The sequence below is a fragment of the Ornithorhynchus anatinus genome, chromosome 2 (genome assembly GCF_004115215.2).
Source record: "Ornithorhynchus anatinus isolate Pmale09 chromosome 2, mOrnAna1.pri.v4, whole genome shotgun sequence".
In the NCBI taxonomy this organism is placed as follows: domain Eukaryota; kingdom Metazoa; phylum Chordata; class Mammalia; order Monotremata; family Ornithorhynchidae; genus Ornithorhynchus; species Ornithorhynchus anatinus.
In genome coordinates, this window is record NC_041729.1 from 31,900,629 (window position 1) to 31,925,534 (window position 24,906).

At 43.6% G+C, this 24,906-nt stretch overlaps 1 protein-coding gene and 1 non-coding gene across 3 annotated transcripts in view; both read right to left on the reverse strand.

The window, feature by feature from the left end:
- PRKCB (protein kinase C beta) overlaps positions 1–24,906 on the reverse strand; it is a 438,119-nt gene that overhangs the window by 44,406 nt on the left and 368,807 nt on the right. For both annotated transcript variants that reach the window (XM_029057467.1, XM_029057466.1), the window contains exons 13-15: positions 24,335–24,473; positions 16,425–16,505; positions 15,876–15,983 (exon numbers count right to left, since the gene is read on the reverse strand). In XM_029057467.1, coding sequence (XP_028913300.1) covers positions 15,876–15,983; positions 16,425–16,505; positions 24,335–24,473 — 328 coding nt within the window. The remainder of the gene's footprint in view (positions 1–15,875; positions 15,984–16,424; positions 16,506–24,334; positions 24,474–24,906) is intronic.
- On the reverse strand, positions 9,242–9,379 carry LOC114809671. The gene has a single exon (XR_003757448.1). It is a non-coding gene; the product is annotated as a small nucleolar RNA SNORA7 (small nucleolar RNA).

Consider the following 24,906-nt stretch of genomic DNA (forward strand, 5'->3'; position numbering starts at 1 on the left):
ATAAATACAATTGATTGAAATTTCGGTCCATGGCTGGGCCCTCAACTGCACCCCCTCTGTTGGTCGAGGGACCAGTAGACAAAAGGCTCGTGTGGGATGGCCAATATACATCTGACTCCGGGTGTATTTCATCGATTCACACCCCTTGAGGCTTCGGCTCATTCTTCGGATATATACACTGGGGTTGGGGCATGGTGAATCATGGGGGTTTGCTCTTACAGAAACCCCAGTACATTGCTGATATAGGATGATTGTCAGCAACAGATGGGACCTATGGGAGAATGAAACATTAAAAGCACTAATGTTAATAGTAATGACAATAATCGTGGTATTTGCTAAGCACTCACTATGAGCCAAGCATTTTTCTAAGTGCTGGGTTAGATACAAGGTAATCAAGTTGTTCCACGTGGGGCTCACAGTCTTAATTCCCATTTTACAGATGAGGTAACTGAGGCCCAGAGGAGTGAAATGGTCTGCTCAAGGTCATACAGCAGACAAGTGGCGGAGCCGGGATCAGAAATCACATCTTTTTTGACTCCCAAGCGCATTCTCTCTCCACTAAGCCACACACTAAGACAACATAAACGACAAGGACACTGTGACTAGAGGAGCAGAGTTTCAGTCACAATCTTCCCAATGCTCTAAAAATTGAGACAGCAAAGGGATCGATGAAAAAGAGCACTCAATGAGGCGAGCAACAAGCTATAATGGAAAATCTTCACAAGTACATGACGTGGATGGGTTTGTCCCACAGTGATTTAACCAAATATGTTCATTCATTCATTTATTGAGCGCTTACTGTGTGTGGATCAGTGTATTAAGTGCTTGGGAAAGTACAATGCAACAATAAAAAGATACATTCCCTGTATGCACCCATAGGTATTCTCACCTATAAGTGGTATCACCTTCAAACATCAAGAACAAAATTCTCTCTCACTTTTTCTCTCTCGCCCTCCTACTTCTTTCTCTTGACCTATATATATGCACACACACACATATACATATCGGTGTTGAAGCCCATGTGTTCACCACCATGGAAAGCTGTGCGTCTTATTGGAAGGGGCGTGGGCCTTCGAATCAGAGGACCTGGTTCTAATCCTGGCTCCTCCACCTGTCTGCTGTGTGACCATGGGCAAGTCACTTCACTTCTCTCTGCCTCTGTTACCTCATCTATAAAATGGGGATTTAATACTGGGAAACCCACATGGGACAGGGATCGTGACCAACCTGATTAGCGTTTATCTACCTCATCGCTTAGTACAGTGCCTGGCACATTACAAGCGCTTAACAAACACCATTAAGAAAACAGAACAAAGCAACATGTTGCTGGCAGAATTCTTCAACTTGCCTAGAAAAACAAAACCCAAAAGTGCTGGTGTAATGACATCATTCCGGGCCATGAAAGCTGTCTTTGTACCTGTCACCTGGGATCTACATCTTTTGGGATCACCTGGGATCTACATCTCTTAATAGAAGACACAAAATAATGCCAAGATACTGCTGTTCACACACCATCACAAATTTTCTTTATTCTCCTCGGCTCTCCCGGCTATGTGAAAGGGAAACTTGGATGATAAATGGTAACTCATTTTCCATTTCCTTCTTTCCACATTAGCCATACCAGGGACAACCGAGGTCCTATCTTTACTGTATTTAAGGCTGAGAAATAGTTTTCACACTCTGCTCAATCTGTAATTTTATGTATTTGTATTGATGTCTGTTTATTTGTACTGATACCTGTCTCCTTCCCTTTAGACTCTGAGCTCACTGTGGGCAGGGATGGTGTCTCTTTATTGCTGTACTGTACTTTCCCAAGTGCAGTGCTCCGCACACAGTAAGCGCTCTATAAATATGATCAAATGAATGAATGAATAGAATCGCTAAGGTAACAGCGGGAAATCCAACACTGTTGTTCAATGAACTGAACAGGCCCACTGAGTGTTAATCCTGCCTCCTCTAAACCTTCAAATAAATCATTTCCTCATTTCATTCTTAGATTGTGATTTGCCTGGAGGCTAAGGGCTATGGTCTAATTCACATCCGTGCTTTTTCCCTTCCATCAGAGAGTAGAATACTCAGCACACGTAGATGCTCAGTAAATAATATTTCCAAAACTATGCCTAGTTTGTGATCCTTTCAATGATGCTGTTCAAGAAGACCATATCTTTCTTGTTTGCAGGACTCCATTTTTTTAAATGGCATTTGTTAAGTGCTTAATGTGTGCCAGCCACTCTTCTAAGCGCTGGGGTAGATACAAGATAATCCAGTTGGGCCAGTCCCTGTCCCTGTCCCACATGGGGCTCACAGTCTTAATCCCAATTTTACAGATGAGGTAACTGAGGCACAGAGAAGTGAAGTGACTTGACCAAGGTCACAAAGCAGAAAAGTGGCAGAGTCAGGATTGGATCCAGGTCCTTCTGACTCCCAGGCCTGTGCTCTGACCCCTAGGCCACACTACTTCTCCACGCTGGTCTGTCTACGAGAATTGATCCTCAGCTTTTCACCATGAAGTCATACGGTCTGAGGCTGCCCTTTACTTCAGCCTTAAAATACTTCCTCTGCCTGCTTATTCTTGACTGCCTGATTTCAGTTCATCCTGCCCTACCATCATCCGTTCCTCTTCACGAAGTCTATCCAGGTGTGATCCCATCTGCTAACTTCACTGTGGCAGAATGACTTTATTCCAAGACGTTATTTTTTTGTGATCTGACCTTGCCTCTGAAAGTTGGGTATCAATCAATCAGTGGTATTTATTGAGCACTTACTCTATGCCCCATAAAGGAATGGTGATAGAACTGCTCAAAGAGTCAGATATAGTGCTTGGGTTTGGATCCAAGTCTCAGAACCATGTCAAGAACTGGACAGAATACGACAGCTCAAGAGATATTCTCTTGGTTCTCAACCTTGTTGCCTCACGGACACCCTGCCCGACAATCTCCTAAAGCATATCTTTGCATCATCGGACAGTGTATTGCCTAGGTAACAGAATTCTAAGACAGCGTGCAGTTCAGTGCTGCCAATGATGATTTCTGGTTGGGGGCGTGCAATCATCTCACCCCCTCCCACCTTACCCCTCTGATTTTCTACTACAACCCACACCACATATTCTCTCCTCTAATACCAACTACTCACTGGACCTTGATCTCATCTATCTCACCACCAACCCCTTTCCCACATCCTCCCTCTGGCCTGGAACTCCCTCCCCTTTCATACACTCTAGACTTTCATACATGCTAGGCCACTGCTCTCTCTTCTTTAAAAACCTTATTAAATCACATCTCCAAGAGGTCTTCCCCAATTAAGCCACCATTTCCTCTATTTTCTCTCCCTTCTGTGTCGCTTAGGCACTTGGATCTCTACCCTTTGAATGCTTGATATTCACCCCACTCTTAGTCCCATAATACTTATCCATAATTTATTTTAATGTTTGTCTCCCCATCTAGACTGAAAGTTTCTTGTGGGCAGGGAACGTGTCTACTCTGCACACAGTATTGACTCAATAAATACCATTGTTTGATCAGGCAGGAAACTGAATCTCATTCGGTAAACCAGTAAGCCCTCAATAAGTACCATTGATTGATTGTTTGATTACAGAGAGTTTTATACCCGGCCCCTTAAAATTTTTTTAAAAAAGGATTACATTTGGTTTTCCTTATTCACTTCTGAGGAATTTATTTCCACAGGCAGAGCTATGAAAAATGGTAAAGCACCTGGGGCTGACTGCACACCTATTTAGGTCTCCCGACATCTAGGGGACATAATGCTTAAGCTCTTCCACAAGCAGTTTAAGAGATGCTGTGGAATCTCGTTTTTGAAGTCTTATAATCTGTCAATTTCAATTTGGCGGGGGTGGGTTAAGTGCATTCTTACCCAGGGCAGTGGGTTGGACCAGTTGAACTCTAGTCTGTAAACTTGTGGGTAGGTAATGTGCCAGTTATATTATTTATATTGTACTTTCCCAAACACTTAGTACAGTGCTCTGTACACAGTAAGTGCTCAATAAATACTACTGACTGATTAACCCTATGATTTTTTTTAAAAGACCTAGGCACTGTAGATCCTGAGAGTTTCACCCCATAAGAATGTATCATGTATCAAATTTTCTGCATTTGTATGCTCCAGAAGGCATGTATTCTAAAAGTAGCAATCTTTTTTTTTTTTTTTACATAAGTCACCCACTTCATCTGGGATTGCACATAATAAACTTGTTTGTGGAGACTTATCATAAAAGAAATAATGTTTCATAGAAGCCTCAGGCAAAGAAGCCTTCCAGTTAGAATAAAATTGAAAGCAAATAACTGAAGTCATTAACCAGCCTGATGGCAAGGGACAATGTATTAGCTGGGAAATAAAAATTAACCCATTGGTGCTACGACATACTGGCTCCTAAACAATCACTCCGATTTTATCATCAATTTTTTTGCCTCCAGATAGAGTTGCCAGCCCTAAGGAATTCAGGCCCTGTGTCTCTCGAAGTAAACCAGTTCACAATTCAGAGATGATAGGTTAAGTCTCTAGAAATAAGGATCATGTATCCCCCACTGGCAAGTTTAAGCGGAAAAGCTGGTCTCAGGACCAAATGCCCATCACATAGGCCTAATGCGGGAGCATGGGGCAAAGGTGAGAAGGGGAGGAGAGAAGAGCTGGAAGAGGCCTAAGAAATGCGTCATGGATTGAGCACAGACTTTCCTTTGCAAAAAAATGATTCGAGTGCCACTCTTCCTTTTGAAAACAACCTTGTCTATATTTAAAACTGTGATCCCAACTGATAAGGGAATTTCAAAGACAGCTTAAAAAGACCCACAGGAAATACAGGAGGCTTTAAACAAATATTACTCTACTTAAGGTGAATAATTTAATCCCATTTTCCACTGAGATAAGTCTATGAGCTCACAAGCCTAAAAGGAAATGCCAAGAACCAGGTGGTACAGGAGAGTCATTTGCTCTCAGACTGTAAATAAGGCATTTTGGGAGAGGTATGAATTACTAAAGGCGGCTGAAAGCCAGTAATGGGTCCTATCATGGAAGTCTCCTATTTCTTACAGGGGCCGTAGGAGGGCAAGTTGAAAAAAACACTTCTCTCTGTTTTCAACTGAATGGTATACTGCACCTTCAGTTTATTTGAAAGCATCCTGATTATCCGAGAAAATTAAAGAATTTAATCTTCCCCTTTCCTTCTAGTGGTGGGTAAGAGGGACACGTTTATGCTTACCTCCTTTTACAGAACAAAATCAATCAATCAATCAATAGTATTGATTACTGCACAATGAGCATACAGTCTAGAGGGGAATCAAAATGACTTTTTTTTTAAAACAAAGGTATTTGTTAAATGCTTACTATGTGCCAGGCACTGTACTAAGCATTGGTGCAGATACAAATTAATCGGGTTGGACAGAGTCCATTTCCCACATTGGGCTCACAGTTTTAACCCCCATTATACAAATGATGAGGCAACTGAGGCACAGAGAAGTGAAGTGACTTGCCCAAGGTCACACAGCAGACAAGTGGCAGAGCCGGGGTTGGAATCCAGGTCTCTCTGATTCCCGGGTCGATGCTCTATCCGCTAGGCTATGCCGCTTCTCAAAAAAAGACCTGAGAAATCCAAGTCTTCATCCTCTGACCTTTTTTAAAGGCAGGTTTGACCCGGATAGGCCTATGGTGGCCACAGTCTACCTGGTCCCTTTCAAAGGGGAAACGCTGAATTCCAATGCAATACTGCTCAGTGGATGCAATCCTTCACTTCAAAAATTGCTAGCTAGTTAACCTGTTCTTCACATGAAGATCTGGCCCTTGTCAAGCTAATAAGTACCCTTTTTGAAAAATAATTTGAAAAGAACATTGTGGCTGGTTTCACATATCTCCATTGTACTTTTAAGAGTAATATTGAGGATCAGCTGAGCTCCTGAAGAAATTGCAAAGGATTCAATTAAGGATGTAGATATCAATCTATGTCTAGATATTTGCTCAAAAGCTACAGTTTTATTTGGTCCACATTACAATAGTAACTCGTGCTTTCTCAAAATCCACTCAGTTCATTTTACATTGAGGCGTCTGCCTGTAAAACAGAACTATTAATTTACTCAATAAACTTTTAATAGGCAGGATAAGAGGATTTTGCAAGTAGCCAGTTTAGGAAAAACAAGACAATTTATAAATGGCAGGAAAAGATCCCCAATTTTGCATTTATCTGCCTTAAATCAACGAACATCACTTTCTGAACTGTTCAGACTGGTTAGTGGATTATGAAAGATCTTGTTTACATATTTGTTTTTAGTTACATTAGCATGAAGGTACCATCTGGAATATAGGAACCGACAAAATCAAAAGATTGTTTCTAATGAATTGCAGCCCAGGAGCCTTTTTCACTGTGGAAGTTCAATAAAATCAAGTGGAGCTTGATCCCTGTAGTAATGGAATGATAAACCCGCCTTTCTGGGTGTAGGAAAGTGATTGATGCAGCCACATTTGGGGCCCTTAGGCCCCAAAGCTTTATTTAGGGGGTTCAATATTTGCATCTCCAGGTCTAAAGGCTCCTGAAAATAGAGCGGGAAAGAATTCCTCTTCAGGTCTCAGGAGGTGACATAACTGGAGAAGCAGTGTGGATTAATGGATAGAGCACACGCCTGGGGAATCAGAAAGATCTGAGTTCCAATCCCAGCTCCGCCACTTGCCTGTCATGTGACCTTGGGCAAGTCACTTCACTTCCTCTGGGCCTTAGTTTCCTCACCTGTAAAATGGGGATTAAGACTGTGAGTCCCTTGTGGGACAGGGACGGTGTCCAACCTTACACAGGAAGCACTCAATACATCCGATTGAATGAGTGAACGAATTAGCTTGTAACTTCCCCAGAGATTAGTAGCGTCTGGCTCACAGTAAGCACTTAACAAATACCATAAAAAATAACTGCGGGATGCGACACACGATGCCTAAAGCCAGTGTTTAGGATCTGCACAAAGCCCAAGATAAGATAATTACCTGTTTTAACTACTAACTGTAAAATTCTCAATGAAATGTAAATTTCCCCCGATTTTTTCAACAAACTCTGTTGAATCTGAACTTCATCCAGCTTCGTTTTGCTAACCTAAAGTTTAAAAGATCTGACAGTTTAAAGACTTAGAGAAGAAGGATCTCAAACAGTGGGACACAGCAGCGGACCATTAGGAGACAACAGCATCGGTGAGACCAGACTGCCTTGAAGCAAGCAGGGGTTGATTTGATTTCCTTGAGCAGAGGGATTGGGAACGTGGAGAGACGAAGTATGTTTTCTTCAAATCTGATTTCCCAAGAACATGAAATATTAATAACAGCAAGCAATACTGATTTCCCAATCATCTTCCATTCCCCATCACCCCGATGCTAGTACGTATATATTCTCCAGGAAGACCTCCCTGAGTAATTCACAACTGTGAATTAACACTCAACCCACACCAACTTAACCATCGCACTTCACACTTGCGTATTTTATTTCTAACCTCCAGTGTTTATGTAAATTTATTAATATGTTCAATTGTTTATTCAGCTATTTCATCCTGACATATTTGTAATACTTGCTGTTAGAGCTTTCTTTTCCTTCTGCTCCCACTGTTTGTGAATCATTTTTGTCTGCCTTCCTCTTCCACTGGATTATCAACTCCTTAAAGGGAAGGGTGATGTCATTTCTGTTGCACTCTCCAGTTGTTTATACTCAGGAAACAAAGCCCGAATATCAAAACTGTGGCCTTTACATTTGTTTCCGTGTATTTTTTCAACCTGAAAGTACTTCTCTGGATGTATTATTATTCTTATTATGGTATTTGTTAAGCATTTACTATGTGTCAGGCACTGTACTAAGCACTGGGGAGGGTACAAGCAAATCAGGTTGGACACATCCCTGTCCCATATGGGGCTCGCAGTCTCAATCCCCATTTTACAGATGGGGTAACTGAGGTACAGAGAAATGAAGTGACTTGCCCAAGGTCACACAGCAGACAAGTGGCGGATCCAGGATTAGAACCCATGACTTTCTGACTCCCAGGCCGATCCTCTATTCATTATGCCGTGTATCTCCTCTGGACACAATTTTGTTGGTTTCCAGTAGTTTCTCTGTACTTAGAATGTGAGCCCCACGTGGGACAGGGATTGTGTCCAACCTGATGATATTGTATCTACTCCACTGCTCCATACATAGCCCAGCACTTTACAGATGCCATTATTATATTCTTCACTCTATCAAGAACCTTTTAAATTCCAAGGGATTGGCCGCTCTTCACCTCCAGTTAGTTGCTCTTTGTTCCATCATTCAGGTCTCTGGCATATACTTTAAACAATATTGGGCAACTAAAGAATACCACTTACTCCACTTTCCCAGGCTACCACATATGCACCAAAAACCACTCCAAGCAAGATTATCTAGCCAGCTGTGAACGCACCAAATAGCTGTGATGTTTAATCGCAATTGCTCAATCTATTGATAGATATGTCTGGGAAACAAAATCAAGAGATTTACAAAAATCAAAATAGATTTACATCTATCCACATCCTCAATTTACCAGGCCTGGCACTTCTTCAGGTTTGATTAACTTTAAATGTTTGTTCTTTGTGAAGTCATTCTGGATATAATTTATAATCCTGTTTTCTTTTAGGTGCTCATCCAAATTAATTTTATGATACTTTTCCCCCTGTGTTTCCTATGTATACAACTTAAGGTTTTGAGGTATCAGGTCCTCTTTTGCAAATTCCCAGCATGACAGTGTCATCCCTAATTTTTCTCAAGTGTACCACGAAACAGTGTAGCCTAGTAGAAAAAGCACACACCTAGGAGTTGGAGGACTTCGGTTCTAATCCCGGCTCTGTCACTTGCCTGCTATGTGACCTTGGGCAATAGTTTCCTCATCTGTAAAATGGGGGTTAAACATTTTTTCTCCTTCTCTCTTAGACTGGGAGTCCCATATAGGGCAAGGATGTCATCCAACCTGATCTTCTTGTATTTACCCTAGCGCTTAGCACAGAACTTGGACCATAAAAAGTGCTTAACAAATCGTCGTTGTTGTTGTTGTCTTGTGCTGTCGAGTCGTGTCCGACCCCTACCGATGCCATGGACACATCTCTTCCAGAACGCCCCACCTCCATCTGCAAGTGTTCTGGTAGTGGATCCGTAGATTTTTCTTGGTAAAAATCCGGAAGCAGTTTACCACGCAGTCAACTTGAGTCTCTACCCTTGACTCTCTCCCATGCCGCGGCTGCCCGGCACAGGGGAGTTTTGACTTGTAGCAGATTGCCTTCCACTCGCTAGCCACTGCCCAAGCTAGGAATGGAAAGGATATGCCTCTGCTTGACTCTCCCTCCCATAGTCGAGACTGGTAGTGTCTTGGAAACTCTCCGGATGTGACCCTGAGAGGTGACAATTGTCATCACAATTATTTAAATAATAAGTGGTCCTACATGGACCTTGGCCAATTCCTGAAGTGGCAAAAAATGCAAGGGACCAAGACCCGCATCTTTCAAAACTTCCAGCTTATTAGAAATATTCCATCTTATTCCAGTTCTTCATCCTTCTCATGTTATTATATTTCCTCTATATCTATTTACAAGTTGTTTCTCCTTTTCTGTTAGAGTTGTTCTAATGTTGGCCTTCACTATTTCTACTTTCATCTTGACTAAGATTTCTTAAAATTAGGGATGGTATTTTGAGGGAAGACAAATCACACGGCTGTCTTTTTAAATCCAAAAAACACAGGGCCCGAAGAAAAGCACACGGCCTTCAGGAGAGACTGTTGCAAAACACGACCACAAAGGAGAATAGACTTCAAAATACATCGTTAAATTTCCTTCCATGCAACAGAGTGTCTGACAGAAGTGAGAAAAGCCATTACAGCCTCATCCAGCAGATGTTTTAATCATGGTCTCTTCTCTGCCGATTTACAGCTTTCAGGTTTTGACGGATGCGACAGAAAATAAAGCAGACAGCTAGATTTAATCACTGTTCCAATCTCTAATCACTCACCAGAGTTATTCCCTGGAGCACTGTAGGGATAATGATGTTTTTGCTGTTATGTTAAACATCTTCCCTTTATGTTTATAGCTAGTCTTAAAGAAATATTAACCCCCGAGGCCCCTCTCTCTCAAACCCATATCGAGAGAGGGGCCTTCACAGTTAGAAGCCTAATTCTGACGAAAGTTAGGAGTTTTAAATTTGTAGGATTACAGGGAAGGGAGGGCTGTGGCCGAATTGACTGTTAACTGACCTGGAAAAAAATTAACTTCCCTGTGACCCACTTAAAAACGAGAATCCTTTAGTCAGCTGAAAGCAACTCATCGCAACCACAGGACTACCACCAACCACTTCAATAACTGCACACTATAGTCCGTCACTGCACTTTGCAGAAAACATCTGCACAGTGTAGGCTGTAATGGCACTGTGTAGACAATGAGCTGCATAGCGCAGATAAGACAGTAACTGTACAGAAGAGACGGTAATTATGAGTGAGGTTCAGTTTGGATTAGCAGCAGCAAACATCTACAAATGCCATTGATTGATTGACCGGAAGCATCACTAGCCATTAGCAGATGACAATAACGTTCAGCCCACAACATCCACATGTCGATAGAAAATGAGTAGATCAAATACTTCAACCAAACGTTAATTTTTAACGAGTCGGGATAACGATTTTTAGCATTTCATTTTGAGTGAGGGGGTGAAAAGTGAGCAGAACTTTAGAGGGTGGGGCTTGCTTTGAACACTGCTATCCAAAATTAGCTGTACTTTGAGGATTCAGCAAAAGAAAAGATGTATAAATAAAAACAGGCTAGGAAATTTGCCTTAAAGGAATCCCCATAACCATCAGGAAACCAGATCACAGGCCCTGTCAGAACCAAAAGAGCTCTTCCTATCCCCCTTTTACTAAGGAGCCTCACAGGGAAGGGGTTACACATGCAAATTAGGTATTTTTTTAATAGGTTCCTTAAGGAAAAGTTGGTCCTTCTGTCACAGTATCTATCTGATTGGAGCTAACTATTTGCTGCTACTGCCTATTCAGTCGGTCAGTGGTATTTACTGAGCACTTACAGTGTGAAGTGCACTGAACTAGATGCTTGGGAGAGCACAATACTACACGATCTAACTTGCCTACCTCCCTTTCTTCCTTTTCCTCACCTCTGCTCCTGCTTCTTCCGGGGTTTTTAGTTTCTTTGGTGGCTTTGTGACATCTCCTTGCTTTTTGCACTGGTAGTTGACGGGTAGAATTCTCGTCTCCCACCGGGTTCAATTCCCTGCCAATGCAACAAACTCTTCTCTCTAGCTGTAAGCTCGTTGTGAGCAGTAAATGTGCCTGTTTATTGTTAAACTGTACTCTCCCAGGCACTTACTACAGTGCTCTGCACACAGGAAGTGCTCAATAAATACCATTAGTTGGTTTGTAAAATCCTTAAAATGGGCTGTACTCTCCCAGACACTTAGTAATTTAATTTTGGTATTTGTTAAGTGCTTACTATGTGCAGAGCACTGTTCTAAGCGCTGGGGTAGATGGGGGTAATCAGGTTGTCCCACGTGAGGCTCACAGTTAATCCCCATTTGACAGCTGAGGCAACTGAGGCACAGAGAAGTGAAGTGACTTGCCCACAGTCACACAGCTGACAAATGGCAGAGCTGGGATTCGAACTCATGACCTCTGACTCCCAAGCCCGTGCTCTTTCCACTGAGCCACGCTGCTTCTCTACAGTGCTCTGCACACAGTAAGTGCTCAATAAAGACCATTAATTGATTTTTAAAGCCCTTAGAGTGGCCCGAGCCTACAGGCTCTCAGTCTCTCTGCGGAGTAAGAAAGAGTTACCCACAGGGTGGCAGAGCCCAGAAGGAGCAGCGGGGCAGCCTCAAGAGAGTGATGGAGACGGCAGTAGACACCAACCAGTGCCTCACCGCATCCTCCTGTTCTCCGGCATCGGCAGTGAGGAAGTCAGGGTCTCCTTCGGCCTCTGCCGTTCTGAGGAACAACTCGGTAGCGGCATTCAGTTCCCCAGCTGGTACCTTTAGGTCACACTGCTTTCACCAAGTCAAGCAAATGCTGCTATGAGGTGTCCTAAATGAGTCACTCAGTCATTTCGAGGTGCTCTTCTCCCCAGAAAAGCAGCATGGAGGGGAGGCGACCACTCTGTTTTACCTCGCTTAACTTGGGCAGCCTCGGCCCATAGGAGGGTCAAGGGAGAGCAGTCTTCCAGCATTATGGTGTTCACTCTTCTGAACCGAATGGCGAATTTTTATCTGCATTGGCTTCCTTTAGGACAAGCCCGCTCTTCTAGCAATTTTGGAATTAAATGCTTTTAATTCAGCTTTTAAAAATAGCCAGCTGAATCAAGCACAGATGTAGTACTGCCGAGTGGGAAGCGCAAAGGCTTGGGAATCTGAAGATCAAGGTTCTAGTTTGGGCTCTTCTACTTGCCCGCTGTGGGATGTCGGGCAAACCACTTCAATTATCTCTCTTAGATTTCTTTATCTGTAAAGTGAGAAGTAAATAGCAGTTCTCCTTCCTCTCCAGACTGTGAACCCCATGTGGGACAGAGACTGTCTGATCTGCATATTTTGCACATATTTACCCCAGAGCTTAGTCCAGTACTTGACACACAGTCAATGCCTAGTAAATACCGCAATTATTAGTATTAACTGAAATATAAAATCTCCAACAGTGAACAGGACAAATTAAACACTGCTGAACAAGGGACATAGCCAGCAGCAGTTTCTGTTTTGAAGGTCTGGGGGAACATAAAATTGTTTGATGGAAACCTACGATGGCCTAATTACCAAAAATCGCATGCGGACTTATGCACTGAGAAAAACAGATGCCTTAAAAAGGGCATTAAACACATCACATTGTTACGGCATTAGTTTAAAATGTCCGCCAGATGCAATCAGAGGATGCAGCTTTTTGTTCTCTTTCCGGAAGTCATTTTCACCACCACGATTGTAAAACCCGATTCACACCTCGAAATCCGGGATCAGATCTCCTACTTCTCGTTGAACTCGCCGGAGCACTTGGTCCAATTTTCTGGAGACGGCAGGGGGCTGGGGCTCAATAAATACTGCTGACTGCCTGACTTCCCCCTGACAGCCTGCAACCAGAAACTATACAGAGAGCTAAATGTCTGAGGCCACGCGGCAGCCCCGTGCTGCTTTGGTTTCTATGTTCCAAGACCCGAAGCTGGCATGATGTCCTGACCCTTGAGTCCTGATAGTATTTACGGTCAGACTGCAGTTCTGCTTTATTCGAGCAGCGTCCCAGAACGGCCAGATGTCAAAGGAAAGAAGCGCATGGGCTACTCGCTGCCTTGTTCTCGCCTCTCCCTCCGCTGACCTCTTGCTCATTTCCTCCCCCCTCCCCAGAATTCCCTCCGCCTTTATATCCGACAGTCCCCAGCTCTCCCCATCTTCAAAGTTCTTTTGAAATCACATCACCTCCAGGAGACCTTCCCCGATTAATCTCTAATCTCCCTAGGTTACATCCCTACTGCAAACGCACTTCAGCACTAGTGAAGGGCTTGTGTACTCCCAACTAAGTACATATCTCCTTACTTATTATGAACTAAACTTCTGCACAGCTCCGCTTTTCCTTCTTATTCTGTCACGGGGGTTAGCATTGAGGCTGGGGAGGTATGAGGCCAATAAACGTAGAGTTTGGGGTGCTCACGTAAGCCCGGTGTGGGCGGGGAGTGTCTCTCTTTATTGCTGAATTGTACTTTCCGAGTGCTTAGGACAGTACTCTGCACACAGTAAGCGCTCAATAAATACCACTGAATGAATGAATGAATATGTAGCAAGGACTACCGGAAGGATAATCGATCAGCTGATTAATTAGATTTATTAAGTGCTTACACTGTGCACAGCACTGCCTTAAACATTCGGGAGAGTGCAGTATAACAGAGTTGGTAGACACGTTCCCTCCCCACAGTGAACTTACAGTCTAAGTCATCACAGACAGGGAAAGTGTCTGGTTATTGTTATATCATACTCTCCCAAATGCTTAGCACAGTGCTGTACACACAGTAAGCACTCAATAAATATGATTGAATGAATGAACTTGTCCACAGAGCAAAGATCACTCCCCCACCAACCCTCTTTTGTGAACCAGAGAATTGAACTGTTTTGAATCTCTTGATATGCCATCTTGTTCTTGTACTGTTAATCATTCCAGGATGATTCACTGGGGTTTTCATCTTTTTGGGGGGATTTCTCTTTAGGGCACCCCAGTACACTACGGATGGAGGGCAGTTGTCAGCAACATCATCCTGTTGGTAATTTATTTTAGCGTCTGTCTCCCTTGCTAGACTGTATGCTCCTTGAGGGGAGGGATTGTGTGTACTTGCTCTATTGTACTCTCCCAAGGGCTCAGTATAGTGCCCGGCACTCAGTAGGCCTGCAACAAATACCATCGATGGATTGATTAACCATCAATCAAGATGAAGCAGGCTATCAATTATACAGCCACTGAGACTCTAGACTGTGAAGGACATGAATACCTCCTTTTGGCTGCCTAATGATCCACCAAAGCAGCTTTTATTTGGGTTGTCAGATTCAACAATGAGCTTTTTCACAAAATTGAGTCAACTTGCATCCGTGGCTTCATTTCTACTGATTATCCACTTGGGGTACATTTTAGAGATGTTCATATCAACTAGCTTCTTCATGACAACTACTGCCTTTGTCCGTTTCCCTGGTGGTGAAATCCTGCCAATTTTCTTCTTTCTATAGTGGGTCCCAAGATCTGCCCTTTCCTCTCTATCCAAAAGGCAAATGGTCACCACGCTGGCCCAGGCGGTCATCCTATCCCCAGCTGATTTCTCTATTAGCCTCCTCTCTGGCTTTCCTGTCTCCAGTCTCTCCCTTCTACAGTCCATATACTTCACTCTGCTGCTCAGATCATTTTTCTAAAATATTGTCCAGTATGCATCCCACCACTGCTCAAAAACTTCCAGTGGATTCCCACTCCTTTCCATTCAAGCCCCAAATCCTGACTCACTAGGTGCTCAATAAATAAACAAGTTCTCTTCCTCTATTTCCATCTGAGTTATCAACTCTCTTTTCCCACTGAATCTGAACTCTCACTCTTCGTTACTTGCAAGGGAAGTGCACAGCACTGTACTAAGCACTTGGGAGAGTACAGCATAACAAAGTTGATAGACACATTCCCTGCCCACAATGAGCTTATGCTTTCTCTTCCTTTCTCTCCTCCATTTCTCCCCTTTCCTTCCTTCCCTGAGGCACTGTCGATGGTGGCGTGGCGGGCCATCACCCCAAGCAGCATATTGTCACCTCATCTGTGAATGGCACTACCCATCAAGGAGATTAATGTCACAAATGAACACTTTAGGAAAGGAAATCTCCTGATGTTAAGTAACCGACTCATTTCTCTAGTGTCCAACAAACTCAAAAACACACCTTGAGGGCCAGGGAGTAGTGAGGTTGCGGTTTATAGGAATCAATCAATCATTCTTATTTACTGAGGGCTTTCTGTATGTAGAGCACTGTACTAAGCGCTTGGGAGAGTAGGATTGGCCTAGTAATAGTGTGACACATCTGACTAGGCCATCTCAGGAATGAAAGCGGGACTGTAAGCAGGGACTGTCTCTATCTGTTACCGATTTGTACATTCCAAGCGCTTAGTACAGTGCTCTGCACATAGTAAGCGCTCAATAAATACTATTGAATGAACTATGAACTGTGTTGTAGATTTGTAAAATCTAATACTCATATTAAAGCAGAACTGTACCACACTAGAAAGTGGCTCTTTCAAATGGACTTGTAAGCGACGTTCATCGATGCTCATTTAAGGCCACTGCGTAATTTAAATGTAAAATCGCATAATCACTTGAGAGTCAAATCATGGCTCTTCATGACAAATTTCTCTTACCCCTTTGCAGATGGCCACTGCCTCCTTGGACATGGATTTGGGGTAGGCCACGTTGTGTTCCATGATGGACTGGAAAAGCTCATCTTCATCTTCTCCTTCAAAAGGAGCCTGGAAGAGGAGAGCAAGAGAGAGAGAGAGCACACAAAAACAGGGAAAAAGAAAGATGATTCCCTTCCCTTAAATTTTCAGAAATTCCCCACCCAATCATCCTCAATTTCAGAGGATCATTCTTCCACTTATCAAGCCACCCGCCATCTTGTGGGAGGGCCACTGAAACCTTAGCATGGAGGACCATATAGATTTGCCGAGTAGGTGAGATGGCTGGGTCGGGGAGGGGATCATAAAGGACAGAAAGGAGAAGGGGCAAGCAGGACGTAGCCTAGGATACATAGCAAAGGCTACGAGTCAGGCTTTCCGCAAGTTAGGACTGGCTTTTTTCTTACGATGCGGCAATCCCCTACAGTCTGCCACTTACCAAATATATTATTCTCTAACTACACGGGACAGAAGAAAACAAAATCTCATGTGAATCAATTAAAATTCAATTACCTGCCCCGCTAACATTTCATACAGCAGCACTCCAAATGCCCACCAATCCACCGACTTCCCATAGGGCTGATAAGCAATTATCTGGAAAACACAATATGCTTCATCAGGACTGTGGTTGGTTTTGCTTCTCTGCTTGTAATTCCACAAACCAATTTCATTAAAAATAAAAATGCAGACACGTCGCCCCCGGGTGGTGTCACATTTGTCTTTCCTGCCTGTGCCACCAAAGATAAACAGTCACTGTCACATTGCCCCGTACCGAACCCGTTTAAGGAGCGCGGAAGAGTTCCTCCAGCCTGTCGCTCGCTTAGGTTCTTTGGCTCACCGAGCCAAGGAAAAGCAAGTAGTCCTTCACCAAGTAGCCTGGGGGCAAGGGAAAAGGAAAATTCCTTTTCTGCTGTGGTCATTCTCCTGCCTCCTTGTAGGGTCTGAGAGATTTTCTAGCCAAAGGTACATCTCCTGAACCACAGCTTAACCATCTATCCTTCTCTGTGGAGAAGGAGATGGTGGATATCTGTCCGGGTATTCTGCCAGGAGTTAGGCGGAAGGAACAGACGCCCCGAGGATACTGTTAGAAATAGGTGCAGATCCAGTTTAGTTTCTCCTAGAAACATAGATAAGGCTAGTAGGGGTTACTACATCTGGAGATGACTGTGTCTCTTCTAGACTGTAAGATCGTCCTCTAGACTCTAAGCTGGTTGTGGGCAGGGAATGTGTCTGTTTATTGTTATATCATGCTCTGATGATGATGAAGATGATGGTATTTAAGTGCTTACTATGTGCCAAGCACTGTTCTAAGCACCGGGGTAGACACAAGGTAATTGGGTCGCCCCACGTGGGGCTCACGGTCTTAATCCCCATTTGAAAGATGAGGTAACTGAGGCACAGAGAAGTTAAGTGACTCGCCCAAAGTCACACATAAGTGGCGGGGCCGGGATTAGAACCCACAACCTCTGACTCCCAAGCCCGGGCTTTATCCACAAAGCCACGCTTTCCCAAGTGGTTAGTACAGTGAGTTCGTTGTGGGCAGGGAATGTGTCTGTTCTTACACTGTAATAATAATAATGTTGGTATTTGTTAAGCGCTTACTATGTGCAGAGCACTGTTCTAAGCGCTGGGGTAGACACAAGGGAATCAGGTCGTCCCACGTGGGGCTCACAGTCTTAATCCCCACTTTACAGATGAGGTAACTGAGGCACAGAGAAGTTAAGTGACTTGCTCAAAGTCACACAGCTGACAGGTGGCAGAGCCGCGATTCGAACCCATGATCTCGGACTCCAAAGCCCGTGCTCTTTCCACTGAGCCGTGCTTTGCACACAGTAAGCGCTCAATAAATACGACGGACTGACTGAATGGGCCCCTATTTGGGATGGCAGAGAGGCAGGTGGAGGCTTACTGGGTGGTGGGGGCAGGGACGCAGGGGGTCCGTCAGCCACGAGCACTGAGCACATGCCCGCTTTGAAGTTTGTGTGTGCCAAGGCTCCAGCTTGGGTCTGGAGTTGCAGCACTCCCTAGGTGGGTGGCTGAGGCAGTGATCCTTCTTCCCCCCTCAGACCATGGCCATCACCCAGGGCCTCTGGAACTCAGAGCTCCAGGAAATCATTATTAAAATTACTGGACTTGGAACATGCCTTTCCTCAGGAGAGCAGAGTTGTCTAGTCGATGCAGCACGAGCCTGGGAGTCAGAAGGACCTAGGTTCTAATCCTGGCTCTGCCACCTGTCTGCTGTGTCACTTAACTTCTCTGGGCCTCAATGACCTCATCTGTAAAATGGAAGTTAAAACTATGAGCCACATGTGGATAAGTGGACGGTGTCAAACCTGTTTACTTCATTAGCATTTATTGAGCGCTCATTATGTGCAGGGCACTGCAGTAAGCACTTGATATCTGCACCAGCACTTAGTACATGCCAGACATCCAGTAAGCATTTAACAAATACTACGGAAAACTCAAAACACCTGTACATAGATTATTGCCTTTATCCTCAAAAAGATATTCTGCCCCTTTCTTTTCAGGTGGCACCAGGAGAGGTTAAGGGATGTGACAGTCAGTCAGTCAATTGTATTTATTGAGCACTTACTGGGTGAAGAGCACTTTACTAAGCACTTGGGAAAGTACAATATAACAGTAGAACAGACATATTCCCTGACCAAAGATCAGGAGCAGAATAGGTGATCAGGCCTGCCTTTTTCCTCTCTAGCCTCTCTGGGATATGGAACATACCGACAACCAGAAAGTTGCATTTTGCTTTCTGTGAACATCCAGCAAGAGACAACATGGCTGCCGATGCTTGGTCTGGGTTTTTTGGCATATGCAGATGCCAGTGATGCTTTTGTAACTACGTGAGTAGAAGCACATCTTGGGCACCTTCTCCTTGCCGGGTCAGAAATGACCGCACCCCAGAAAGGCACTCCGAAGCCTCATTACTGACCTTGGGCTATATCTTTATTTTTTATGGCATTTATTGATCAATCAATGAGAAGGGAACATGACTACTGATTCTGTTCATTCATTCATTCGATAGTATTTATTGAATGCTTACTGTGTGCAGAGCACTGTACTAAGCGCTTGGACAGTACAATTCAGCAACAAAAAGAGATAATCCCTGCCCACTAAGGGCTCACAGTCTAGAAAGGGGAAGACAGGCATCAAAACAAGCAGGCATCAATATCATCAATATAAATAAATAGAATTATATATATATATATATATACACATTATAAATAAAAATAAATACTGCTGTATTGTACTCTCCTAAACACTTACTACACTACTGTGCACATAGTAAGCGCTCAATAAATACCACTTATTGATTGATTTGTTGCTTACTGTGTAGGGAGCACTGTACTAAGCGCTTGAGAAAGTACAATACAACAGAGTTGATCGACTCATTCCCTGCCCACAGTGAGCTTACCGTCTAGAAGGTCGCAGTCTAGAGGCACTTACTGTGTGTCAGGCACCGTTCTAAGTGCTGGGGTAGATATAAGCTAATCAGCTTGGAAGCAGGTCCCACATGGGGGTCACAGTCTTAATCCCCATTTTACAGATGAGGGAATCGAGGTACAGAGGAGTCAAATGACATGGCCAAGGTTACACAACAGACACGTGGCAGAGCTGGGATTAGAACCCAGGTCCTTCTGACTCCCAGGCCTGTGCTCTATCCACCAGACCACACTGCTTCTCTATTGTCTTATCATAAGGTCTAGAACACAGGGTTAAAGTTGTTCACTGAGGCCGAAAAACAAGAGTCCATTAGATGTGTGGTTGTTCAAGAGGCAACCGCCACATAGACACAGAACCCGGGACTGGGTTATCCTAGATCTGATCCATATGACATGCTTTACAGTCTTAAAATCTCTGACAACACATCCTCTACCCATGGTAGCACAAAAGACTCAGTCAGTCAATCATATTTATTGAACGCTTACTGTGTGCAGAGTACCGTTCTAAACTCTTAGGAGACTACCATATAACAAAGTTGGTAAGCACGTTCAGAGAATAATAATAACAATGGTGGTATTTGTTAAGCGCTTACTACGTGCAAAGCACTGTTCTAAGCGCTGGGGGGATACAAGGTGATCAAGTTGTCCCATGTGGGGCTCACAGTTTTAATCCCCATTTTGCAGATGAGGTAACTGAGGCACAGAGAAGTGAAGTGACTTGCCCAAAGTCACACAGCTGGCAAGTGGCAGAGGGGAGATTAGAACCCATGACCTCTGACTCCCAAGCCCGGGCTCTTTCTCCTGAGCCACGCTGCTTCTTTAATAATGGTATTTGTTAAGCACTTACTACGTGCAGAACACTGTTCTAAGTGCTGGGGGATATACAAGGTAATCAGATTGTCCCACGTGGGGCTCACATTTTTTAATCCCCATTTTTCCAGGTGAGGTCACTGAGGCCCAGAGAAGTTAAGTGACTTGTCCAAGGTCACACAGCAGACAAGTGGCAGAGTTGGGATTAGAACCCACGACCCCTGACTCCCAAGCCCAGGCTCTTGCCACGGAGCCACGCTGCTTCCCTGACTGTACATCAGCCAGCATTCTAGCTCTGTTGCTCAAATGTGAGAACCGAAAGCTTTTCCACTTGTAAAGTAAAACAGACGTCGCTTGGTGCAACTCCTGCTGCCGGCATTACTTCCTGCAGGTCCAGCAGCATAGTTCAGTGGAAAGAGCATGGGCTTGGGAGTCGGAGGTCGTGGGTTCTGATTCCGGCTCTGCCACTTGTCAGCTGTGTGACTTTGGGCAAGTCACTTCACTTCTCTGTGCCTCAGTTACCTTATCTGTAAAATGGGGATTAAGACTGTGAGCCCCATGTGGGATAACCTGGTTACCTTGTATCTACCCCAGCACGTAGAACAGTGCCTGGCACATAGCAAACACTTAACAAATACCACCGTCCTCATCATCATCATTGCTCACAGGAGCTTCCAGTCTAGACACTCTCCCATCCATCCTCAGCCTTTCCACCTTTGAAACGGGGATAATCTTATCAACTTCCTGAATGCTCACAGGGATGTAGGTTGACCCAGAGGCCACGGGGATAAATGAGAAAGGGGAGAACAGGATCTAAATTCAACAAATCCAATGTAATTCTATTTTCATTATTCCCTGAAAATGGAGCCCAGGCAGTAGATCCAGGACCGGTGTGCCTGGATCCCAGTTTGATACTGACTTGGACGTCGTATGAATGGATTTGAGTGTCATTCAAAGGCCAGGGTTGAGTGGCCAATGCTGGAACACTGAACAGTATTGCACAGAGAGCGGGGCTTATAGAAACACTGCAGGCGGTGCCTGAATTTTTTTTTAGCAAGGGTTCAATCTGATTCCTTAAAAAATGAGAGAAAGTAAAGCAGAAGGGAGGAGAAAGTAGTGGAGGGGGAAAGTGGGAATAAAAGTGAATATTTTCATAATAATTACAGTCGCTAAAAAAAGGCCAAGTTTAAATATAGTGACAATTTTCAGTGACTTCATACTTAAAATAAAAAAAAATCAAATGGATTCTGACTTCTCCATGTGAGGAATCTGATGTCCCAGTTTGTTTGTTAAGATGAGGCTGATGGCTCTTATTTCAACATGTAGAATTTGACAGGCCCTTGGCTTTACCATCTGTTCTTTAATGTCAAACCATTGCACGATTTATTCATCCTAATTGTAGACTTCTCAAAAACATTCAGATAGTGAAATAAAATGAAAAATTCAAAATGCTCATCTAAATGAATAATCACACCACTAATTCCACCTAACCCTAAACATTCCCTTCCTTCTCCACAGATGCATGACCCTAAGCAAGAGCATATTCCAGTCTGAACTACGGAGAATCTAATTTAAGGCAACAACCCATGGTTGGTGTTTTCTTAGCCAGTGCTTAGTGTGTATAGAAAATCAGGAGTTGGCAGGGAGGGGGCAAGGAGTTCACTAATAGAAGCGGGAAATAAACCTATGGGTACGAAAGAAGCATCTTGAATGAATATCAAGAGCTCTAGTCATTGGTTCTATTTTGAAAGAGTATTAATCTCCCATAACCTCATGGCTGAATGCCAAACGGACACCAATATTAATCTTGATAGAACCAGAGTGAATAAAATACATCATCTGAACTAATAGGATGTCAAATATATTCCCAGGTACCATCCATCATAACACAGTTTAGAACTGGGGTGACTAATTCAACACCTCCATAAACCTCCATAAAGGCAATTTTAAATCCTGGAGATCTTTTCCACTCTTTGTGCTGAGGTTTTATTGTTGAACATTTGGGACAGAGGAGAGAGATGATATTTGTTAAAACTGAAGCTTCCAACGGTATCATAAAGCAAAAGCTTCACATTTACCAGAAAGATAAAAGAAAAAATAATAAATCTCAGATGCACAAAGCCATATTTATAAGTGCAAAGGCCTTTCAAGGACTATGTTGGTGTCTGAGTTGGCCCATTAAACTCTATGTATCTGAGCACCTGATGTCATTTTTTTAGACTGCTATGGGGTTTTTAAATAAAGTGGTGCTTCAACATTCATGCTCCCAGATTCAAGGGAATGACAGCAAATAAAGGTGGGATTCCCTCTCCATTTCTTCCGAAGAATCTTGTTTTTCCACACCCTGAAGTAAAGGACCTCGTCTGTACCCTAAAAACGGCTTTTCTTGTCTAGGATCCAGATAAACCGAGGTTGTATTCAAGCTCATTTCTAGGCCTCAGTATTTTTTTTGAGAGAAAGCCTCCTATTGACAGAATTACTGTTGGAAGGTTTAAGGTGAAAGTCTCCGTGCTATAACCGCAATCTGCTTAGAGAAGCAGCATGGCTTAGTGGACGGAGCACGGGCCTGGGAATCAGAAGGACCTGGGTTCTAATACCGGCTATGCCATTTTTCTGCTTGCTGTGTGATCATGGGCAAGTCATTTAACTACTCTGTTCCTCAGTTACTTCATCTGTAAAAATGGGGATTAAGACTGTGAGCCCCAGTGGGACAGTGACTGTGTCCAACCTGATTAGCTTTTATCTACCCCAGTGCTTAATACAGTGCCTGGCACATAGTAAGCATTTAACAAATACCACAGGAGAAAGAGATCATGAATGCAGTTACTTTCCTTCAGAAAATCTTGGTTGCCTGAACAATAAAGGGACTTATGCTGCCATGCAATCAGTTCCAAAGGTCCTTTCAGCAATGAGCATTGTTTACAAATCCGCAAAATTTTCGATAGCCTTTTCCACACTTCCCAAGGCCAGCGTGATAGATGATGCATCTGGGGGCGGTGAGTATCAGGAGACTGAAGGAGTTCAGAATTACTCTTGGAGGTTATTTCATGTTGATTAAAAGCCTTTCGCAGAACCTGGCTTCTATTTGACCTAGGCTACTTTCTTTTAGACCTGTGCTAATCTGCATGGCCATTTTATGTAGACTTTTCCTTGGGAAAGTTAGAAGCTGATGTTTTCAATTTTAAGGGCCTAAAAGACAGGGGTGCTTTCTGCTTAATGTGCTTTGCCTCACATCCACCTGTAGCACTTACTAATTTACAAACTTTTCTATTTAAGCATTTCATCATCCACAGACCCAACTTTCAATTTTCTTCTTCCTCCCATCTAACTATATGTTGTGCTAATCTTCCCTGCTAGATTACAAGATTATGAGAAGCAGTATGCCCAATGGAAAGCATACAGTACTTGGAGTGAGGAGATCCGGGTTTGAATCCAAGCTCCGTCACTTGCCTGCTGTGTGATCTTGGGCAAGTCATAACTTCTCTGTGCCTAAATGGGGATTCAATACTCATTTTCCCTCCCTTTTAGACTGTGAACCCCAGATGGGGCAGGGAGTGTCTAATCTGATTGCACTGTGTCTATCCCAGTATTTAGCATAGACTTTGGCATATAATAAGTACTTAATAAATACCATCAATAATATTATTTTAAATCCTTTGAGGGTAGGGGTTGTGTCTTCTAATTATTCCATTATTAGTCCATACAATCAGTCCATTGTATTTATTGAGTGCTTACTGTGTGCAAAACACAGTACTATGTGCTTGGGAGAGTACAATGTAACTATATAACAGACACACTCCTTGCCCAGAGCAATGGTACAGCCTATGGGGGGAGACAGACATCAAAATTAATAAATAAATGACAGGTATGTACATAAATGCTGTGGGGTTGAGAGGGGAGATGAGTAAAGGGAGCGATTCAGGGTGACGAAAAGGGAGTTGAAGAAAAGGAAAAGAGGGTTTGGTCAGGGAAGGCCTCTTGGAGGAGATGCGCCTTCAGAAAGGCTTTAAAGGGGTGGGGAATGATTGTCTGTCGGTTATGAGGAGGGAGGGTGTTCCAGACCAGAGGCAGGATGTGGGCAAGTGTTCGGCGGTAAGATAGATGAGAAGGATGACAATAATGTCCCATGAACATGTCTGCTGCCTTTCGGGCTCTCACCTCTGGAGCGATGTAGTCGGGTGTGCCGCAGAACGTCTTGGTGGTCACCCCGTCCCAAATGTTTTCCTTACACATGCCGAAGTCAGCGATTTTGATATGCCCTTCAGAATCCAGCATCACGTTGTCAAGCTTTAGGTCCCTGAAATGAAAAAGTTTAACCAGGAATCATTCACAAGCTGAAACAAACTGTATTTGATATCTCCTTGATACCAAAAGAGTTTGGTAGACTGTCTCTCGTGACTTAATCCCTCCCCAATTCCATGCCGGGCTCTACTCAGTAGCTCGGAATTCAGAAGACCGTAAGATGAATGGGAGTTCCAGGCCCGAGGGATCCACATAGTTTAAAAACTGCAGACTTCACTTGACAAGAGTCTACAAAGCTGGGAAACAAACAGAGCTATCAGTTGAGGCAGTGAGGCGAGGCCCTTGAACATTTCTACATTGACTTTTCTTTTTCTCTCTCTTCTCTCCCCCTTCTATCCTCTCTCTTCTTGCTCTTTTCTTCTCTTCCTCTTTTCTTCTCTCTCTCCCTCCTCTTCCTTTCTTCCTCTTTTCCTTTCTCTGTCTCCCTC